The sequence below is a fragment of the Vombatus ursinus genome, unplaced genomic scaffold (assembly GCF_900497805.2).
Source record: "Vombatus ursinus unplaced genomic scaffold, bare-nosed wombat genome assembly UNPS02014832.1, whole genome shotgun sequence".
Lineage (NCBI taxonomy): Eukaryota > Metazoa > Chordata > Mammalia > Diprotodontia > Vombatidae > Vombatus > Vombatus ursinus.
In genome coordinates, this window is record NW_020954610.1 from 66,529,799 (window position 1) to 66,548,770 (window position 18,972).

At 39.5% G+C, this 18,972-nt stretch overlaps 1 protein-coding gene across 4 annotated transcripts in view; it reads left to right on the forward strand.

The window, feature by feature from the left end:
* Positions 1-5,585: 5,585 nt before the first annotated feature.
* LOC114025896 (G kinase-anchoring protein 1) overlaps positions 5,586-18,972 on the forward strand; it is a 62,121-nt gene continuing 48,734 nt past the window's right edge. For 2 of the 4 annotated variants that reach the window (XM_027839407.1, XM_027839409.1), the window contains exons 1-3: positions 5,586-5,673; positions 6,412-6,547; positions 17,900-18,159. In XM_027839407.1, the coding sequence (XP_027695208.1) occupies positions 17,944-18,159 (216 nt within the window). In that variant the 5' untranslated portion in view covers positions 5,586-5,673; positions 6,412-6,547; positions 17,900-17,943. Of the gene's footprint in view, positions 5,674-6,411; positions 6,548-17,899; positions 18,160-18,972 lie in introns of those variants that run through there. The other 2 variants (XM_027839408.1, XM_027839410.1) reach the window with 2 other exon arrangements.

Sequence of the window (18,972 nt, forward strand, 5' to 3'; positions counted from 1 at the left end):
CTGGTAGTTCCTACTATTAGTTCTAATTCTTACAACATCACTAATGTGAAAATGTTTAATAGGAATGTATATGTATATCCCATATTAGATTGTGTACCATCTTGGGGAGGGAGGTGGGGAGGTAGGGAGGGAGGGGGAGAAAAATTTAAAACTCAAAAGCTTATGGAAGTAACTGTTGATAAATTAAAATAAATTAAAAAATTTTTTTAATTAAAAAAAGAACAACTTTGACTGTTTAAGTTATTTTGACTATTATAAATACCCAAATTAAATATAACACACATATGAAGAAGAATGCTATCTGCATCCAGAGAAAGAACTGATAAACAGAAGTATCTATAGAATAAGTTTACACATATATACCTATTTGTGTTTAACGGTAGCCATCTTTTGGGGGGAGGAGAAAAAAAGGAAAAAAAAGGAAATTTACACAGTAATTTTGTGTGGGTACATTTGAAAGGAATAGCAAGTTGTGCATAGTGAGTTTGCTGTTTTGTGTGCAAAAAACCCCCAAAAAACAGTAATAAAAGAATAATTACTCCTTACAACATTGGTCTGTTTCTTAAAACTTGAATGTTTAATACAGATTGTTATTAGCTTATGGCTTCCTAAAAACCATGGAAGTAAAACTTTAATCCTTCATCTCTGTCTTTTTATTAGTTCCCAAAATTTATGTTTAATAATAGTAAGATAGCTAACATTTATATAGCACCTATTATGTGCCAGGCACTGTGCTAAGTGCTTTACAAATATTATCTCCTTTGATCCTCAGAATAACACTGGGAGGTAGACAGGTGCTATCAGTGATCCAGATGAGGAAACTATTTACAAAAATAGGTAAGAATCAGATTATTATAATTTATATTTCTATGCCACTTTCTAGCCTTCTGGCAGTCTTACTTGTTTTCCATTTTATAACTAACATTTTTGATCAATCCACATTTACTGCTATTTGATCTCCAGCTTAGGTTTTTAATCATTTATATTTGATATGGCAGACTTAAAATTGTTAGTACTTTTACTGTCTAGGTGGTGGCAGTGGAATAAGGAGAATATGAAGTTTATAAATGAGTCTCAAACCAAAGGATGAGGAAGTCTGCCTTTTTTTTCCCATCACATAACAGTATATGGAGAGATGGTAGCTAGCTGCCTGTACTGATCAGGCTCAAAAGAAGCTCCAGAAATTTCTGCCTTAGATATTTGAAACAACAAAAGCCCCAGTTAAAATCCTTTTATTATTTGGGAAGGATAACACAATAAGCCATTATTCTCATTAGCACCTAAATTCAAATTTACTGATCAGATTATTTCTGATCCCTTAAAATCATATGGAAAGGACAGTGGCCAGGAAAATTTTGACAGGAAGTATGGTTACTCAAGAAAAATCAGTAACATGGGAAACCAGGCCTTGAAGGAATGGGAAGAATTTCAATCTGAAAATCTGCAGAAGTTGGGGGGCAGCTAGGTGGCGCAGTGGATAGAGCACCAGCCCTAAAGTCAGGAGGACCTGAGTTCAAATCTGGTCTCAGACCAAACATTTGACACTAGCTGTGTGCAAAAAAAAAATTTGCAGAAATTGGTTGGCATGTGAGAGATGGGAAAAAAAAGGGCAGGATAAAAGTAATAACAATGACAACTAGTTTCTATACAGTATATTAAAGTTTGTAAAGCATTTTTACATATATTATTTCATTTGATCCTCACAATAATCCTGCAAGCAAGCCCAATTTAATTGAAGGGAAGCAGTGTGAAATGAGGCTGGAAAGATTGGAAGTGCCAGACTACGGAAGGCCTTGAATGCCAGCCTAAGGAATTAGCATTTTTAGCCTGCCCATAATGGAGAGCCACTGTTTGGGCAGAGGAATGTGGTCAGATATATAATGGCAATATTACTTTGGCAGAGTTGTAGAAAATGGGTTTAATGATTATATTTATGCAGATAACTCCAGGATCTTTATATCTGACGTTATTTCTTTCCTGATCACTAGTCCTGTATTACCAATTGTGTACTGGCCATTTCCAACTGCATGTCCTGCAGGCAGCACAAATGCAATGTGTCCAAACCTGAATGTCCAATACCAAATCCATTATATTTTCCCCTAAACCCACCTCTTTTCCAAACTTCCCTATTTGTGTAGAGAGCACAACTATCATTCCAGTCACCCAGGTTTGCAACTTCAAAAGTCCCTACTTGTCTAATCATTTCCTTTACCCCATGTATTCAATCAGTAGCTAAGTGTCTCTCATCTGTCTACTCTCTCCAGACACCACAAGTGCCCCTTAACTCTCTTCTGGACTACTCAACAGCACCCTTATTGGTCTCATGCATCCAGTCACTCCTCTCTCCAATCCATCCTCCACACAGTTGCTAAAGAGAGTTAACCTAAAAAGCACCTCTGTCCATATCACTCCCTACTCAATATACAATGGTTCCTCATTACCTCTAAGTTCAGACATAAACTCCTCTGGTATTTAAAGGCCTTCACAACCTGGCTCCAACCTACCTTTCCAGCCTCATTCTACATTTCTCTCTTTCTCCTAGTTCGTGGTCCAGTTCACCTGGCTTTCTTGCTCTTTCTCACACACAAAACTCCATGGCCCATATTTGTGACTTTGCACTGGCTGTCCTCCTTGCCCAGAACGTAGTCCCTTATTTCTCTCAAAATTCGGCTGAGGTGCCACTTTCTCCATGAAGCCTTTTCTGATTTCCTCAACTGCTGCTAGTGACCTTCCCTCCACACATGACGTTGATTTTATTTTGAATATACTTTAAAATGTATGCTGTCTTCCATGACAGCATATAAGTTCCTTGAGGGCAGGAAGTTTCATTTTTGTCTTTGTATGCCTGCTGACTAGCACATGGTATGGGCTTAATAAATGCTTGTTGATTGATAGTGCTTCTCCCCTCAAATGACCTTGCATTTATTTATTATTATATATGTGTATATGTGTATATGTGTGTATGCCATTTCCCCCAGTAAAATATAAACTTCTTGAGGACAGGAAATGTTTTAATTTCTGTCTTGATACCTCCAGTGCCTAGCACAGTACCTGTCATGTAGTAGGTGCTTATTAAATGTTTGTTGATAAATTTATTGAGGCAGGGAAGTCAATTACGTTAGAGTTGGTATGAAAGCCTGATCTGGGATGAGGAGAAGTACAAAGGAGGATACTAAGTGTAGACCTCCTTTGGACTACCTCCCTAATTTAGCACTCAACGATTTGTAGATTGGGAGCCCTGAGGGGTGGGGGTAGGAGTAAATATCTCCAGGGTTCCAAGGCACCCTCTGGGTCTCCACTCCTAAAACTAGCTCAAAAGCCCCCATTAGCGAGCTTACCTTTAACAGTCATTTAGTTCAAAGCCAAGGCATTTACTAAAATGGCATCGTAAGAATAATAGTTACAAAACATTGACCCTCCCCATAAATGAGGTGCACTCTCCCAGGAATACACAGTCAGTGAAAGTAGTAGGCACAACTTAAGAGTACAGTAGTAGTAAGGCACACATTAGGGAACACAAGTGGGCCAAAGAAGCTTCTCTCTGAAACATAGGGTCCTTCTTGTGGTATCTTCCTCTCCCTGTACCCCCAAAGCATCTTCACTGGGCAGGTCACTCAGGTCCACTGGTTGTGGTCTTCTCTGCAGCTTAACTCTGGGCTAGTGGGGCTGGCAGATAGCCTTTTAAAAGCTACCTAGGCATAGCCAATGTTCAGCCTACCAATGCTATTCACACTTTGTAAAAAAATAACAGGAAAGGTTTGTTTTGTTTTTTGCAATTAGGTTAACACATTAACACATCCTCTTTATCTGCTCCTAACTTTCTGGCCTCACATCAAGCACCAACTCCTTCATCCCTCACTACAGAAGCAAATGTGGTGGAGTTATGAGGTAAGACTTGGCAATTGGTAGACAAGATGGATGAAGGAATGAAGAATTAAAGTTTATCCTAAGAGAATGGTAATAGTATCATTAGAAATTGGAACTAAAAAGAAGCAGATGATAAATTCAATTTTAGACATGTTGAATTTGTGGGTTAAGGAACACCACACCAGGTACTTCTAACCTCCCAGGGTTGTTTCTCAATCATGCATGATCTCAAAAATCAAACAGGCTTAGTAAAGAGTAAATTGGAAATACTGGTTTTTATGGGGAAGGTAAGAGAATAAGGGAACAAGCATTTATATAGCTCCTACTGTGTGCAGGGCACTTGTGCTAAGCTGATCCTTTTTTTTTTTTAAACAAATATCTCGGTTGATCCTTACAATAACCCTGCAAGGCAGATGCTGTTATTATTCCCATTTTACAGTTGAGGAAACAGAGGCTGACAGAGGTTAAGTGACTTGCCGTGGATCACACAGCTAGTGTCTGAGGCCGAATCTTGAACCCAGCGATCTACTCACTTCACCACCAAGAGGCCAAATCTGAAAGTTCATTTTAAGGAGCCTCAAGCTGCCTGAGTAACAATCAATTTACAGCTTGGTAATACCAATGAAAAACTTTTGTTTTTTTCCAGAGCTAGCATGACACCAGGGACAATTGGTAACGACTGGCCACATTTAAATCGCGACTTGCTTAATAATCCAACGCTAACTAGATCTTTCCAAGATGCCAGACCCTCGGCTCCCAGACCCCTGGGCAGAGTTTCTAGGGGTCACAAGCCCCCGCTACACCGGACCCCTAGACTCACTGCCTAAGCCGCAGGCAGGCTATTTCACAAGTCACCAGGCAAACACTGGTTGGCTCCCGAGTCAAGACAAATGCAAGCCTAGCTCTGCTCAAAGACACCAGTCCCAAACGCTCACTGGCCCCGGGGGGACTTAATCTTTTGTGCTTCGACCTCTCCGGCCCCACCACCCCGAAGTCGGTGGCGACACACTCTCTGTGAGCTATTTCGACCCTGCCCGGCCCCCGTAGCTCCCCTTCTCCAGCAGGTGGTTCTGGTTTTCTCCCCCAACTCCAGCCGCTCACGTCACTTGAGAACCTCTGCCCACGCGCCACCGCTGCAACCAACCGAGAAAATAAACAAACCCCGAAACGGACCGCTGGGGCGTGCGAGGCCCCTCCCCTCTGCTCCGCCCTTACTCCCCCCTCCCGCCGGCCCCCAGGTCCATCCAGCACCGACCCAGGGCAGGGGCTGCTTTGCCGCCGGTGAACCAGCCGTTCTCTCCCTGCCAGCCACGTGAAATCTCGCTCACCTCGACCCGCACAGGGCTTTTTTGTGCCCCCTCCCCCGTTTTGTCGACCCCCCCCACCCTACCCCCCGGCTCCACAGCTCGGCCTCCTCACGGCGCCCGGGACCCGTTACACACCACCCCTTCACCCCTCCGCGGCCCTGCGAAAACGCCGCGGCGCGCGCAGAGCGAGCTGGGGTGAGTGAGTGCGCGTGCCGCGCAGGGCCGAGAGGCGCCCCCCGCCCCCGCCCCCCAGCCAGCGGCGAGCTCCCCTCCCCCTCCCTCCCGGCTTCGGACCGTCTCGCGCCGCCGCCGGGCTCCGCGCGCTCTCCCGTCTCCCGTCTCCCCCGCGCCCGCGCCCCCGCCCCCTTCCCCTCCCAGTTGACTGAGGAGCCAGAAACCCAACGCCCAGCGCGGCCGGCCTCGAGGAGCCGCCGCCGCGGCCACCTAGCCGAGGAAGAGGAGGAGGACGGAGTCGGGGGAAGCCACGGAGGGGAACGCGGTGAGTTCGAGGAGCGACCCGGCCGAGTCTGGGCGAGCTGGCCGGGAGGAACCCGCCTCCCCTCAGGCCCCGCAGCCTTGCCGTCGGCCTGGGGTGAAGGGCGCCTGGGGCAGCACTCGGGGGCGGGGGCGAGGCCCGAGCTCGCCCGAAGGGATGTGGAGGCGGCCGGCCGACCCAGGCCGCCGGGGAAGCGGCGACCCCCAGCCGGCGCCTGGCCCCTTGCAGCCTTAGCCTTCTCTCATCCCCAAACTGGGGCTCGTGGAGGAGAGGGATGAATTAGGGCTTCCCTGACCTGGGGTCATTGGGGGAAGAAGGGGAAGAGAGAAGGGAGTTCTTCGGAGGTATACCCCCATTCTCCAACGCCAGACCCCCTGCCACGAGTGGGGTTGTTGCGCCCTCCCAGGGTTGTTGCTCAGTGCGTCCCCCTCGGATTGTTGCCCAGTGATCCCCCCTTTGCCGATCGTTGCCCGATGAACTCCCCTTCCCGGGGTGTTGCGTTTCGAGCCCCCTTCCTCCTTGGGCTGGGTGCCGTCCCTGGCTTCACCGGCCTGAAGATGCACGGAGACTTGGGAAGCCGAGCTCCTCACTGCAGGTGCCTCCCCCGCCTTCGTGCCTGGGCTCTCCGCGGCGGCCCTGCGAGCCACCCTACCATCCTGGGAAACTCTCCCCTGGGCAGCCCCCGGGAGGGACCGGTTTTTGATTGGTTTGCATGTTTTTTACTCATTTCTTTTTCCTCAGGTATTGAATTCTCCTTCATGCTGGGCTTAAGTCTAGCCCAGTCAGATTCTTTCCTTGCTTTGCTTTGTGCTAATAAGATTTTGGGCACCTGTTAACACCGTAGGAGTGGAAAAGTTGGCTTTTGTTCACGAATGAGGTATAGTTACTTTTTTTTGATGATGTGCTGTTTTGCCTCCCACAGTTGATTGAGTTTGACTTGGATGAAGACTTTTTTTCCCTGGAAGAAGGAAGTTCTGGAAAATTTTTGCTAGGTTTTTAGGCATCTTTAAGGGAAAAAAATACTTTTAAGTATTTCCTACCCTTTTAGGTGTTACATTCTTCTAACAGCAAATGTCCCTCAGGATCTAAATAATTATTTGACAAGACTTTGGTATAAGAAAATTATATGATATGTAGCATTTGGGCCATTAAAACATTTAATTCTAAATTAATAGGAAATTCCGTTTTCCTCCATGCATCCTCTTTCTCTTGTTAAATCCCTCAATCCTGGGTGTTTTTGATATCTAAGAAAGGTTACTAATACTGTAATAATCCAAAAAATCTTTATTAAGCTTCTCCTGTTTTCAAGGCACTGTGCTAAACCTTAAGGATGCATTTGAAGGCAAAAAAGAAAACAGTTCCTGCCTTCAAAGAGTTTGTTTTAGGCAGGCAGGATGGAAATGTATACAAATATCATACAAAAGAAATTGTGGGGGGATGAGAAATGCTCAGATGATGTCGTCTGAGCATTCCTGAAGGAAACCTCGATTTTGAAAGATGATGATGAGGGAAGTGCATTCCAGGTGTGGGAAAGTTTGATCAAATTTGCTAAGTCAGGGGACTGGTGATTGAATTTGGGAAACAGCTCCTATAGGGTGTATAGCTGGGAAGAGGATGAAATAAGGCTGGAAAAGGGTCATTGGGAGCCAAATTTAGAGCGCTAAAAGTGCCTTCAGGGCTTATTTCATACTGATCCTATGATTTTTTAAAAAATCATTTTCTTGGAGTTTTAGCTAATTTTTTTCTTTAAACAATTTATATCTTATTTTGATAGCATCTTCGTTTCTGAAAATATCCCTTCTTTACCCTGCCCAATGAGACACCTCTTGTTACAAAAAAAAAAGGGGGGGGGTTGGAAAGGCAGTTAAGCAAAATTATCCAATATATTGTTTCTGACAGTATGTATACCCATATCCATACCCATAGTTTCCTGTCTCTGCACAGAAAGGTACATTTTCCCAACTGTTGTTCAGGGCCAGATTTTTCATTATAGTTGTCCAGTGCTTTTTCCTCTCATTTTATTTCTTGTAGAAATGGATTTTAAAAAATGAATTAGTGCCTTCCACAATGTTAAAAATTATTCATTATTTGGTGGGTTTTCTCCAGCAAGTCTTTTCCAGGTATTTTCAACATGCTAGATTTTGTGCTTCACCTTTGAAAGGCTGATGTCGCTTTCGTATTGTGATGGGGCATCAGGATAGAACTTCGTGGGAGATAGAGGAATTTGGCCATAAAAAATAAACCAGAAATACTCATCTCATTTATTGTGAATCACCCATAGTAAATATCTAGCTTTCTTTTGCAACTTTGCACACTTCTAAACTTTCTCCAACATACATCTAGAATTGGATATTTCAATCTATTAATAACTCATTTTTATGGCACTTCAAAATTCACAAACATTGTCACAGCAATCTTGAAAATAAATTATTAATAAAACATATTCCAGATATATTCCAAAAGTTAAATATAAATGGATTTAGAGATTACTAATTCTATGGCTTGCTTGCCTTGGTAATTATAGTTAAAAATAATTGCTGGCATTTAAGATCTGCTAAGGGCAAGAATTTCCTAACGTTTTGACATTGACAGTCTTTAATATAGAGTAGTTAAGTGACATTCAGTAATGTGCTCAGCAGAAATAGAGGACTGGTACTCAGGTGTATGCTGGTCCCACCTCCATATTTAAATTTCTGTGCTATTTATAGTCCTCTCTAGTGTGTTTGTTTAAACATTTTATTGATATTTCTAAAAGTTGTCAGTTATTGTTTTTTTTCTTTTGTGCTCTTTCCATCTGCTTACTTGATCTTTCTTTTATACCAACCTTATCTCACATTTCTCTCCTTAATATACTTTATATTCTAGTGTAACTGTACCTAGTAGCTAGTCACAGAATTCAGCATTCATTCTCCTCACCTCTTTGCATTTAAGCATGCCCTGGATAGAGGAAATAATTCCTAGAATGCTTTAAGAACAAAGCCTTTCTTGATTCCCATGAAGTTGTTAATTTGAGAAAGAAAAGGCATTTTGGGTTTTATTTTCTTTTGTTCTTGGATTTTCCCAATAGAAAATAAGTTACTTATAGGTGTGGACTATTTTTGTCTTTGTATCCCTAGTGTCTATTACAGTTCGGTGTATATAATGAACACTTAACATTTGATAAATTTCAGTTGTACATGTGTTACACTGAACCACTAACATTTTCCTGTGCTTGCCCTTTTCAGATCTTCTCCCAAAGTCCATTTTCTTATAAGGTTAATGTAATCTTGTTGTGCTTCATTCTTTTGCTTTCACAAGAGGAAGATTATAATCTTTATTGCGGGTTGATTTCTTTGATAGACATTCTGTTGTGTTGTTTGTGATTCACTATCCCATAAGTCACAGAACAGTGCTTAGCTTGTAAATAAAATGAACATCCCTCCAAACTGTTGAACTGTATTGATTAATATGTGCTGCTGGGCAGCAGCACACTGGATCTTCAAAGGATGCTGAGCAAAAAGCCACCTGCTCCATACTTCCTTATGCACTTCATGTGCCCCTCTACTCCCAACTTTAAAGAGGCTTCTGCCATAAAGAGATGTAGAGGAGGTGACTATTCACCCCAATGGATAGTGCAGGTGTTCTGTATCCTGTATAAATTGACATTCATCTTCTTGGTTGTCAGTGACCAATGCTTTCCACCTCCTTTATTGTTCTAATTTCCAAATGGCTAATTAAACCATTTGCCACTTTTCCTTAATTTCTTTTCTTTTAGATATTCTGTTAGTTTTATACTCAGGAAAAGCCAGGCCTTTTATAAACCTTGCCAACTAATTAAAGCATACCTTTCCCTTCTACATAAAGTTCTCTAAACTTTTCACAGAGTAATCGATGTCATCTTGGCTCTTCTCAGCAGAATTTGTTGTTACTATTTGTTCAATGACTACTTCTTTGCCTGCCAAATAATTTTTGGGGGAGGCATTTGTGTTTGGAGCCATTCCAGAAGCCTGACATCTTCTGGGAGTCTAGATGGATAACCATAGCTGAAGTTTTACATTTGATACTTCAAACATATTTAGTTGTAGAGTTAGGTATGCCTATTACAATAAGGAAAGCTGTTTTTAATGTGACTTCTGCCATGATTTTATTCCTCATTTGCCTAACACAGTCATTCATGTCCTGGCTTTCTTTCCTCATAAGGCTTCAAGGAGTCATTTAATCTAAGACATGGAAATAAATTGTTTCCAACAGCGACTCTGGGGAAATGCTTTCGACCAAACAACTCTAAAATTTGCAGTCCATTTAAAATAATGAATAATTTTAGAGTTACTAAAATTTAGCACGTTGACTGCAATCAAAATATTGTCTTTCAGTTTATATTTCTTCAAGTACCTATAGCACTTAAAGAATTTTATCACTTTTTAAACAAGTCTTTTGACTTGTTAAACTTGAAGCAGAGTGAATGTATGTGAAACATATTTTAGTTGGAAAGCAAGGTTAAAAATTTTTCCACGTTGCAGATGTTCCCCCCTTCATATTATCAACCAGAAAACATGCTTCTAGGAAAACTTCAAACTTGAAAATAAAATACATGGGTGTAATACCACCCCCAAATTACCAATTCCTTGAATTTCATGTTTCAGTGATAAGATTAAATTGTAATTACCAACATCTTATATTTACTTTAGAACAGTGGCGTCAAACTCAAATAGAAATAGGGGCCACTAAAACATACATAAAAAACCCTGCCAGATATTGACTTAGATGAACATTATCTATGTTCTATTGCATTTTTATTTATTTTAAGTATTTCCTAATTACCTTTTAATCTGGTTCAAGCTTCACTGAAAAGTGTAGCTGGCAGCAGACACTACTTACTTAGACTGATATTTATGTATTTAAATGCTTCACTATTTCACCAGTGTTTGTATTCTTTTTACTGGTGCATATGGCGACCATTCTATACGTTCATAGACTGTTTTTGTGAATTGATGCAGCCAAAAAATTTTATCACCTAGTGGCCAACATTTCTGGCAACAAAACTATTTGAACTTTGTTTGATCCCTGGACAAAAGACATGTAGCTTACTAGTACGTTTCCAATTTGGTATAGGATTTGTCAAAGCTTGCATTCTGATGGTATAACCTTTTAAGAAATTATTTTCACATCATTAGAACTTTAATAGAGAATGTATGTGCGCACATATATAATTTTGTTTAATATCTGTTGGAAGTCTTAATCTCACTTGTTTATGAGTGTTTGGGGCAGCTGTTTGAATATTTTATTTCCTCTATTTAGAATTTATATCTTGTTTCTTCTCAAAAATGTATTGCTTTATAAAATTAAGTATATAAAATAGGACAATTTTTAAAAGAACAAAAACTAGTCAAAAGGAGTATACAAGTAGTTATTATTGCCAGGTACCTGGAATGAGTTATAAAAGTTGAGCAAGAATTTAGCTCTTAATTTCTTGGCAACTCAGGCCAAGAAGGAAAAGATGGGAAATGTATGCACTTCATTCTCATTTTCTGATAAAAGAGAAACACAAATTATCTGGAGGGATTTTTTTTCTAGCATTGACCTAAGGGAGAAATTTATTGTGTGGGTTCTTATGTAAGGGATACTGGATAACATCTTCAACTGATTCTGCAAAAGACACAAACATTGCTGTTTAAATCAGCCATGGTTATAGCCAACATTTTTTTTTTTTAAGCTATAGAATCTTGGCAAAAGTATTTTTGCAGAGACCTAAGGTAAACTGGGTATGTTTTTTCTGATTCTCTATCATAATATAGGGAGAGGGAAAGAACTTAGAAACTCTGGGAAAAAGAATAGTCAACATGTTCATCAGAGGCATTTCTCCTTCCCCACACCTTCCCCTGCCTCTCTTCCTCTCTTCTTTCCCCTACCTCCACTCCCTTTTCTCATCTCTCATTTTCTCCAGATGTATGAACTTAACAGTACTAGACTTCAAGCAGTTCAGAGTTGAATTATCTGAGTTACTATTGATAATATTCTCAGCTCTTGATTAAAGAATTATAAAAGTATACTGTTAATATACAGAAGGCAAATTAGGTATTCTGTTAAAAGTTTCGGAGCCTAACTTCTCTTTACACTGGTAAATATGTCTTTAGACCCAAGCATCTATAGGAACTTATTATCTGGAAGAGAGTTGGATTCTAAGTTAAAGTCACAAATCTGCTGGCAGATCCCTTTATTCATATAGAGTCGGGGAATATGTGGCATATAAGGAGGACCACATATATGGCGGCTGGCTACAAAGATTCCTACATTTAAAAGTCAATAATTTCTTCAGCCAGGACCTTGGAATTTTCTCAAGCTCTCAGATGAGACAGAGTCCTGTTCATAGAAGAGATATTTTTGGCTTAAATAATTTTATGGACAGATGTTACCAGACAACTGCCTCAATCAGAGAAGAAAGTCATTTTTCCAGTTGGACATCTGATTTCAAGTAAAACTCTTATCTTGATGGATGTGCCAAGGTTATTTAACTTAAGTACGCATCACCCACCTTCCTCCAAATAGATAAATAAAGTGATGTATTAAATATAGGTAGTTATTTAGTTTTTATCCAGGTAAGAGTTGAAAAATGCTTGCCAAATTTGGTCTTATTAATTTTGGTATGTTGCAAAAAGAGTCTGTGTAAATAGAGAGCTGTCCCAAAGCCAAGGAAGACCTGAGTTCAAGACCAGCCTCTGACATTAGATGGCTTTGTGACTGGGAAAGTCTCAACCTCTCAGTACTCTGTGCAACTCTTTATGACTGTGCAACAGGTAGCATTTTAAGTTTTACAGATTTATAAGTTTTTTACATAATTTGTTTCACTTGGTCTTAACATCTTTGTGAATTAGGTATTATAGATATTAGCTTCATTTTAGAGATGAGGAAACTGAGGCTTACAGAAATTGTGGCTTGTCTGGTCAAAAAACTAGTGTTTCAGGGGCAAGGTTTAACTTCACGATACTTAAAACTTCAAATCCAGTCTTTTTTGTATTATGTATACTTTCTCATTGTCTTCTTGGTGATGTTAAAATTATATTATTACCATAAAGGAGGATACTTCTCTTTCTGTAGCCAGAAAGTATCTGTTCAGTTAATCCAAAAGCTCTACCCAGGGAATAGAAACTCAAAAGGGACCTTAGAGATCATCTAAATCACCTTGCTAACTGTTTTTGCAATTCTGTCAACATTCCTAGGTAGTAATCTGTCTTCTACTCAAATATTTCCATGGACACGACTACCACTACCTTATCAAATGGAATGATGCATTAAAGCAGTAGTGTCAAACTCAAATAGAAATGGAACCCCTAAACCGTACATAAGGATCCCTGTGAATGTCTTTGAAAACTACATATTAATATTATCTATACTTTATCTTATTTTTATTTATTAAATATTTCCCAATTTCATTTTAATCTGGTCCTAGGATGATGTTATGAACGACATCTGGCCCATAGATTTTACACAGGCTATACACCTCTGTCTTAAAGAACTCTTTCTTTCAATTCTGAATTTTTCTTATTGTTTCTGGACCTTCTTTCTCTCTGGGCCACCAGTCATCAAGTATCATCAAGAAAACCTAGAATTGCCAAAATGCTTTTTTATATTGAGCTCTGTAGGCTCAATAATCTATGCCATGTGGACTTCCTGCTCATATGCATTGTCCAAGCCCATCTTTTATTGTACAGACAGCAACTCACATTCAGGAAGGCACTGTCTTAAAGTATGCATTCCCAAACATTCTGCTTTTGTTTATTAGGATTTACATTCATTTCAGTTTAAAGACCAGTAACTGGGAATTCCAGTACATCGTGAGATAGATTGTTGTAATTACCAGAAATCTATACCTTTATTTTGAGCCCAAATATGCTTCTTGGTAATCTGCCTACAGTTGCTTAGTAAATGTTTATTGACTGGCTGACTTCAGACTCTTTGGGACCAATCAGAACAAATCTGACCTTTATCCAAATTATAGCCTTTCAAATACTTGAAAACAGACATTGTAATGAATGAAAGAAAAAGCACTTATATATGCTAAGCACTGAGGATATAAATATAAAAGAGTCTCTGTTCTCAAGGAGCTCACTTTCTAATGGGGCAGCATCATATATAGAAGGTTTCACCTGCAAGTGAGAGGAAAAGGTCCTTTGGTCCTTACGGTGTAGCAGCAGATGGTAGTGTATCAATTTCAGTGTTGTTTCCACTGATGAAAATCATATCAGTTTCTGATGTTGAACCATTTGCTAATGCCAAGTACTCTAGTAGCAAGAATTTTTCTTTTTTGAGTCTTTAGTAATCTATTGCTGCAGAACCTACAGGAGCAGTTGTCAGCCACTTCTCTATGGGGGCTACTTCCCAGGAAGATGGCTGTAAGGATTGTGCTGGAAGCACAACAAATTATCTAGGGGACACTACTGTTCCCAAGACTTGGATTCAGGGTCCTAGGCTTTTTCTGTCAATGTCTCAGGGGGATGTTGTGGTTGAGTGGTAGTAGTGGCTCAACTTGTCTGGCAGAAATTGCCTCCTTCTTTTCCCAACTTTTGTTAGACTGCTTTGCCTGTCCTGTAGGTGATCTACCATTATGTCTTTACTCTTCCAGAGAAAACATCGGTAATTTTTTCATTTGAGCCTTATTAAGCATGGTCTTTAAGCCTTTTATCATGTATTCCAGTCTACTTGTGTTTTTTCTAAAATATGGCACACTGAACTGAATATAATATTTCAGATCTTGCTTGATCAGTCTAGAGTGTTGTAGTGGTAGTAGTAATCATACTTTTCTTGTTGTATACACTATACCTTTCTCATTCCAAAGAATCTATTAACTTTCTTGACAGGCTGCTGTGTCTCACTGATGTTCAGATAGCTAAAATATCCAAATCTCTGTCACATGAGTAATTTTCTAGCCATGCTTTCTCTCTTCTTTGTGCAATTGATTTTTTTAATTAAAGGGGAGGAATTTAACCCTGTTAAATTTCATCTTTCTAGATTTAACCATTGTTCTGGGCAGCTGATGCCATTTTGTATCTGTTTTAGCTAACTTCATGCCATTTTATTTTATTGCTATCTTGGTAAGTTTGTCACTAATAAAAATGCAGACCAGTAACCAAGAACAGACCCCTGGGGTTATCATTAGAGACTTTCTTCCAGGTTGTATTAGCCCATTAATTTTAACTTTGGGTCTATTCATTCAAAATTCTGAATCCGGGGCAGGTAGGTGGCGCAGTGGATAGAGCTCTGGCCTTGGAGTCAGGAGGACCTGAGTTCAAATTCGACCTCAGACACTTGACACTTAGTGGCTGTATGACCTTGGGCAAGTCACTTAACCCCGATTGCCTCACCAGAAAGAAAAAAGACGAAAAAAAATTCTGAATCCATTCTATTATACTATGAACTTAACTCACATTTTTCACATTTGTCAGCAGTGATTTCATTTTTGTCAAACGCTATGTTAAAATATAGGTGGTATTTCTTGTCTATGCCAGTCCTATGTTCCACTAGTCTAGTGATGCTGTCAAAAATGAAATTTAATCTATTTTTGATGAACCTGTTTGGCTCTTAGGGGATCACTGATTCCTTTTTTTTAAAGTGCTCACAATCTCTAATATATCCTAGTGTTTTGCCAAAAATGTCAAGTTTACTGATGCAGTAGTTTGAATATTGTTGTCTTTGCCTTTTGAACATTGGGACAGCATTTATCTCCAGTCTTGTGGTACCTTTTCAAAGGTCAGCAGTTTAGCAGTCATATGTACCAGTTCAGAACTACATCCAAATGTAGTTTTCTAGGTCTGGTAAATTGAATTAATTGAAAGCAGCTAGCTGTGCTATTTAATTTCCTTATTTTAGGCTTTAGTTCCCTGTTAACCACTTTGGTTTTATCCTTTCCAGTCCAAAGATGTTCTCCATGGTTAAGAAAACAAGCAAGAGAAGAGTTATTTTCCTTCTATTGTCAGGACACATCTAACCAAGACAGTTGTCTTTTTTTGATCTTTCTCTTGCTAAAATTAAAATATTTTTATTTTGGCATAAGGTTGTGTCTGACCACTCATTTTAGCAAAATTAATCAACAAATTTATACAGATTGTCTTTAGAGACAAGTAATTTAGGACAAAATTCTTAGGTCTTAAAGATCCTTAATTGTGTCTCCCTACAGAATACTTCAGAAAGGTGCAAAATGACCTAATTAAGAGATACAGCATTGTATAATGGAAGTCTGACCTTAGAGTAATAAAGACCTGGATTCCAGTCCCACGTATTTTTGGATAGTTTTCCTTTCTCAGAAATTTTTCTTGTTTCAGGACTAAATTTGCCTTTTTATGGAACTTCTGCTCCTTCTAATTCTTCTCTCTAGGGACAAGAGGAACAAATTACTTTTACTTGCATATAAAACTCAGTATATCCCTTACAGAACTCATTATTCTCTGCTGTACCTCTCCATACCACCGCCACCCTCCATGTCTCCCTCTTCCAAACTTCCCTATTTCTGGTAAGGTCACCACCATCCTTGGATTCACATGGATTTTAAACCTGAGTCAACCTCAGCTACTCATTATCCCTTACCCTATGTGTACTTGCCAAGTCTTACTGATTTTATCTCCACATTTTTCAGTTGCTTTTTTCTTCAGTCAACTAGCCATTACCCTAGTTCAGCGCCTCATCCTTTTCACCTATTACGGTAGCCTCAAAATTAGTCTTCTTCTTCCAGTCCCTCTTTCTCCATTTAATTCTCCACACACCTGTCAAAGTGATATTCCTAAAACACAGGATTGTGTGACTCCTCTGCTTGTTAAGTTCTATTGGTTTCCTGTTACTACTAGGATAAAATACAAACTTCTCTGTTGGCATTTAAAGTCTTTCACCTGGCTCCAACCTACCTTTCCAGCCATATCATACCCCTTCACATATACTTCATTACAGGGAAACTGACTTTCTTACTGTTTCTCACATATGATATTCCATTGCCATGCCTTTGTATATCTCTTCGTAAATGGAATGAGTTCCCTTCTTCTGTCTCTTAGAATCCTTTTTTTCTTTCAAAACCCAACTCATATACCACTTCTTACATGACCCTGGCTCGATCCCCCCAGCTGCTAGTGCCTCCTCAACAAATTGCTTGGTATTGATTTTTTTAATGCATTATGTATATTCTTATACTTAAGGTGTGTATATGTCTCATTTCCTTCAACCACTGCTAATACAGCCTGAACTTGAACTTCTGCACCATCCTGATTGCCCTCTTCTGGGTGTCTTTCAATATCTTTTTTACACCATGACCTGGAGCTAGGTGGCAAAATTCATAGAAGGCTAGACTCTTGGAATCAAGAAGACTGCAATTTAAATCCTGACTTAGGCACCTAATAGCGGTGTGACTCCGAGCAATTCACTTAACCTTTTGTATCTCACTGTCCCCATTTGTAAAATGGGGGTGATGGTATCTTCCCTGCCATGGCTGTTTTTGAGGATCAAATAAGATAACATATAAAGCACTTTGTTAACCTTAAAATTCCATGTAAATTCCAGCTATTATTAAGCTGTACTTTTATTAAAAGGATTTGTTCTGTAAAATTTGGATTCAGTCAAAAGGCCGCACTTAAGGATCTAGGCGGCCACATGTGGTCTCAGGGTCACAGATTTCCCACCCCTGCAGTCTAACCCGTTTATCCAAACTCTCCCCCCTCCCCACTACATACAGTATATGTGCTTACACACAAACATATCCTCACAAATGTGTATATGTGTGTGTTTGTCCAGTGACTAATACACAATTCTGTCACCCATCTTCCTAACTACAGTATTGTAAAGATGAATGACTATTAAATTATTTCAAAATTTGCAATTCTTTCCTCTTTCTAGAAATGGATAACATTTTAACATGCACTATAAGTGTTTATAAGAGAAAGCAGATCCATCTTATTTTCTAGGAATTTGGGGAGGAATGTATTTAGAAAAATATATTTGCTTCAACTCAAGACATAATTTAAATACCTACTTAAGTACAACTGTGGTAGTAACCCTTCCATACCCTAATTATTATGGCAGATGTTATGATTTTTGTTTTTAGTTTATGCTACTGTTTCATTAATTCCTTATTTTAGTGATTTCTTAATACATAACTTACGAACAGGTCTGTGTGTGTATTTTAACACTGGGCTAACTAAACTTTTGGTAAGGAAAAACAGGCTTCTTGGAGAGCATGTTACATTGATTCCTTTTATTTATCTTTCATTTTCAGGAATTATTCTCGAATAGATTTTTCTTAAGAGAGTCATCTTTACAATGGCTTCAGCTGTTATCAGTTCTGTTCCCACTACTGCTTCTCGTTTCGCCCTCTTGCAAGTAGATAGTGGCAGTGGTTCTGATTCTGAGCCTGGAAAGGGCAGAGGTCGGAATCCTGGAAAGTCCCAAACTTTGGGGAACAAACCAACCACAAATGAAAAGAAGAAAGAAAAAAGAAGAAAAAAGAAAGAACAGCAGCAGAGTGAAGCGAATGAGGTAGCATGAAAATTAACTGGTTTAAGGGGTTTTTTTTGAATTGTCTGAAGACCTGTGTCCACACACTCTTTTCCTTATTAGGGAGGACTTGACAGTTTTTCCAAAAATTATTAGTATCAGTATTAATTGCATAATAAACATCTTAAAGTAGATTTTTCACTTGGGAAAAATATAGGGAAATAGACTACCATATGGATGGGCAAAAGCATGCCTTAACTTGGGAAGAACTGGGTTCAAGTCCAGCCTTTGGACACACTAGCTTTGCAACCCTGGCAAATTACTTTTCAGCTTCACAAGCAAGTTTCTAAGACTTTAAAATTTGAGAATAGTTGCCAGTCTGTGTTAGTAGAGGAAGTTTTCTTACTGGAGGTTCTGTATATTCCCAGTGATAGGTCTGGACCACCTACGCTTCCTTCTTCCCAAAAATAACGATGGAGGGAGTTAAAAACAAACAAACATTTGACACGTGAAGATCCTTAACTAAGTTTTGTTTCATTTTAGAAAAACTAATCAAGGGGCAGCTAGGTGGCACAGTGGATACAGCACCGCCCCTGAAGTCAGGAGGACCTGAGTTCAAATCCGGTCTCAGCCCAAACACTTGACATTAGCTGTGTGATCTTGGGCAAGTCACTTAACCCCAATTGCCTTTTAAAAAAAATTAATCCAATCATTCTTTTCTTGTATTATTTTTGCTCAACTTATTATTTGAGTCTTTAAGAGTGATCTTTCTACTATAGCCACTTTTTACTATGTCTATTTAAAATGTTTTTCCCTCAGATTATTTAAGAGAGAACACTTTCTAACATTTTCTGG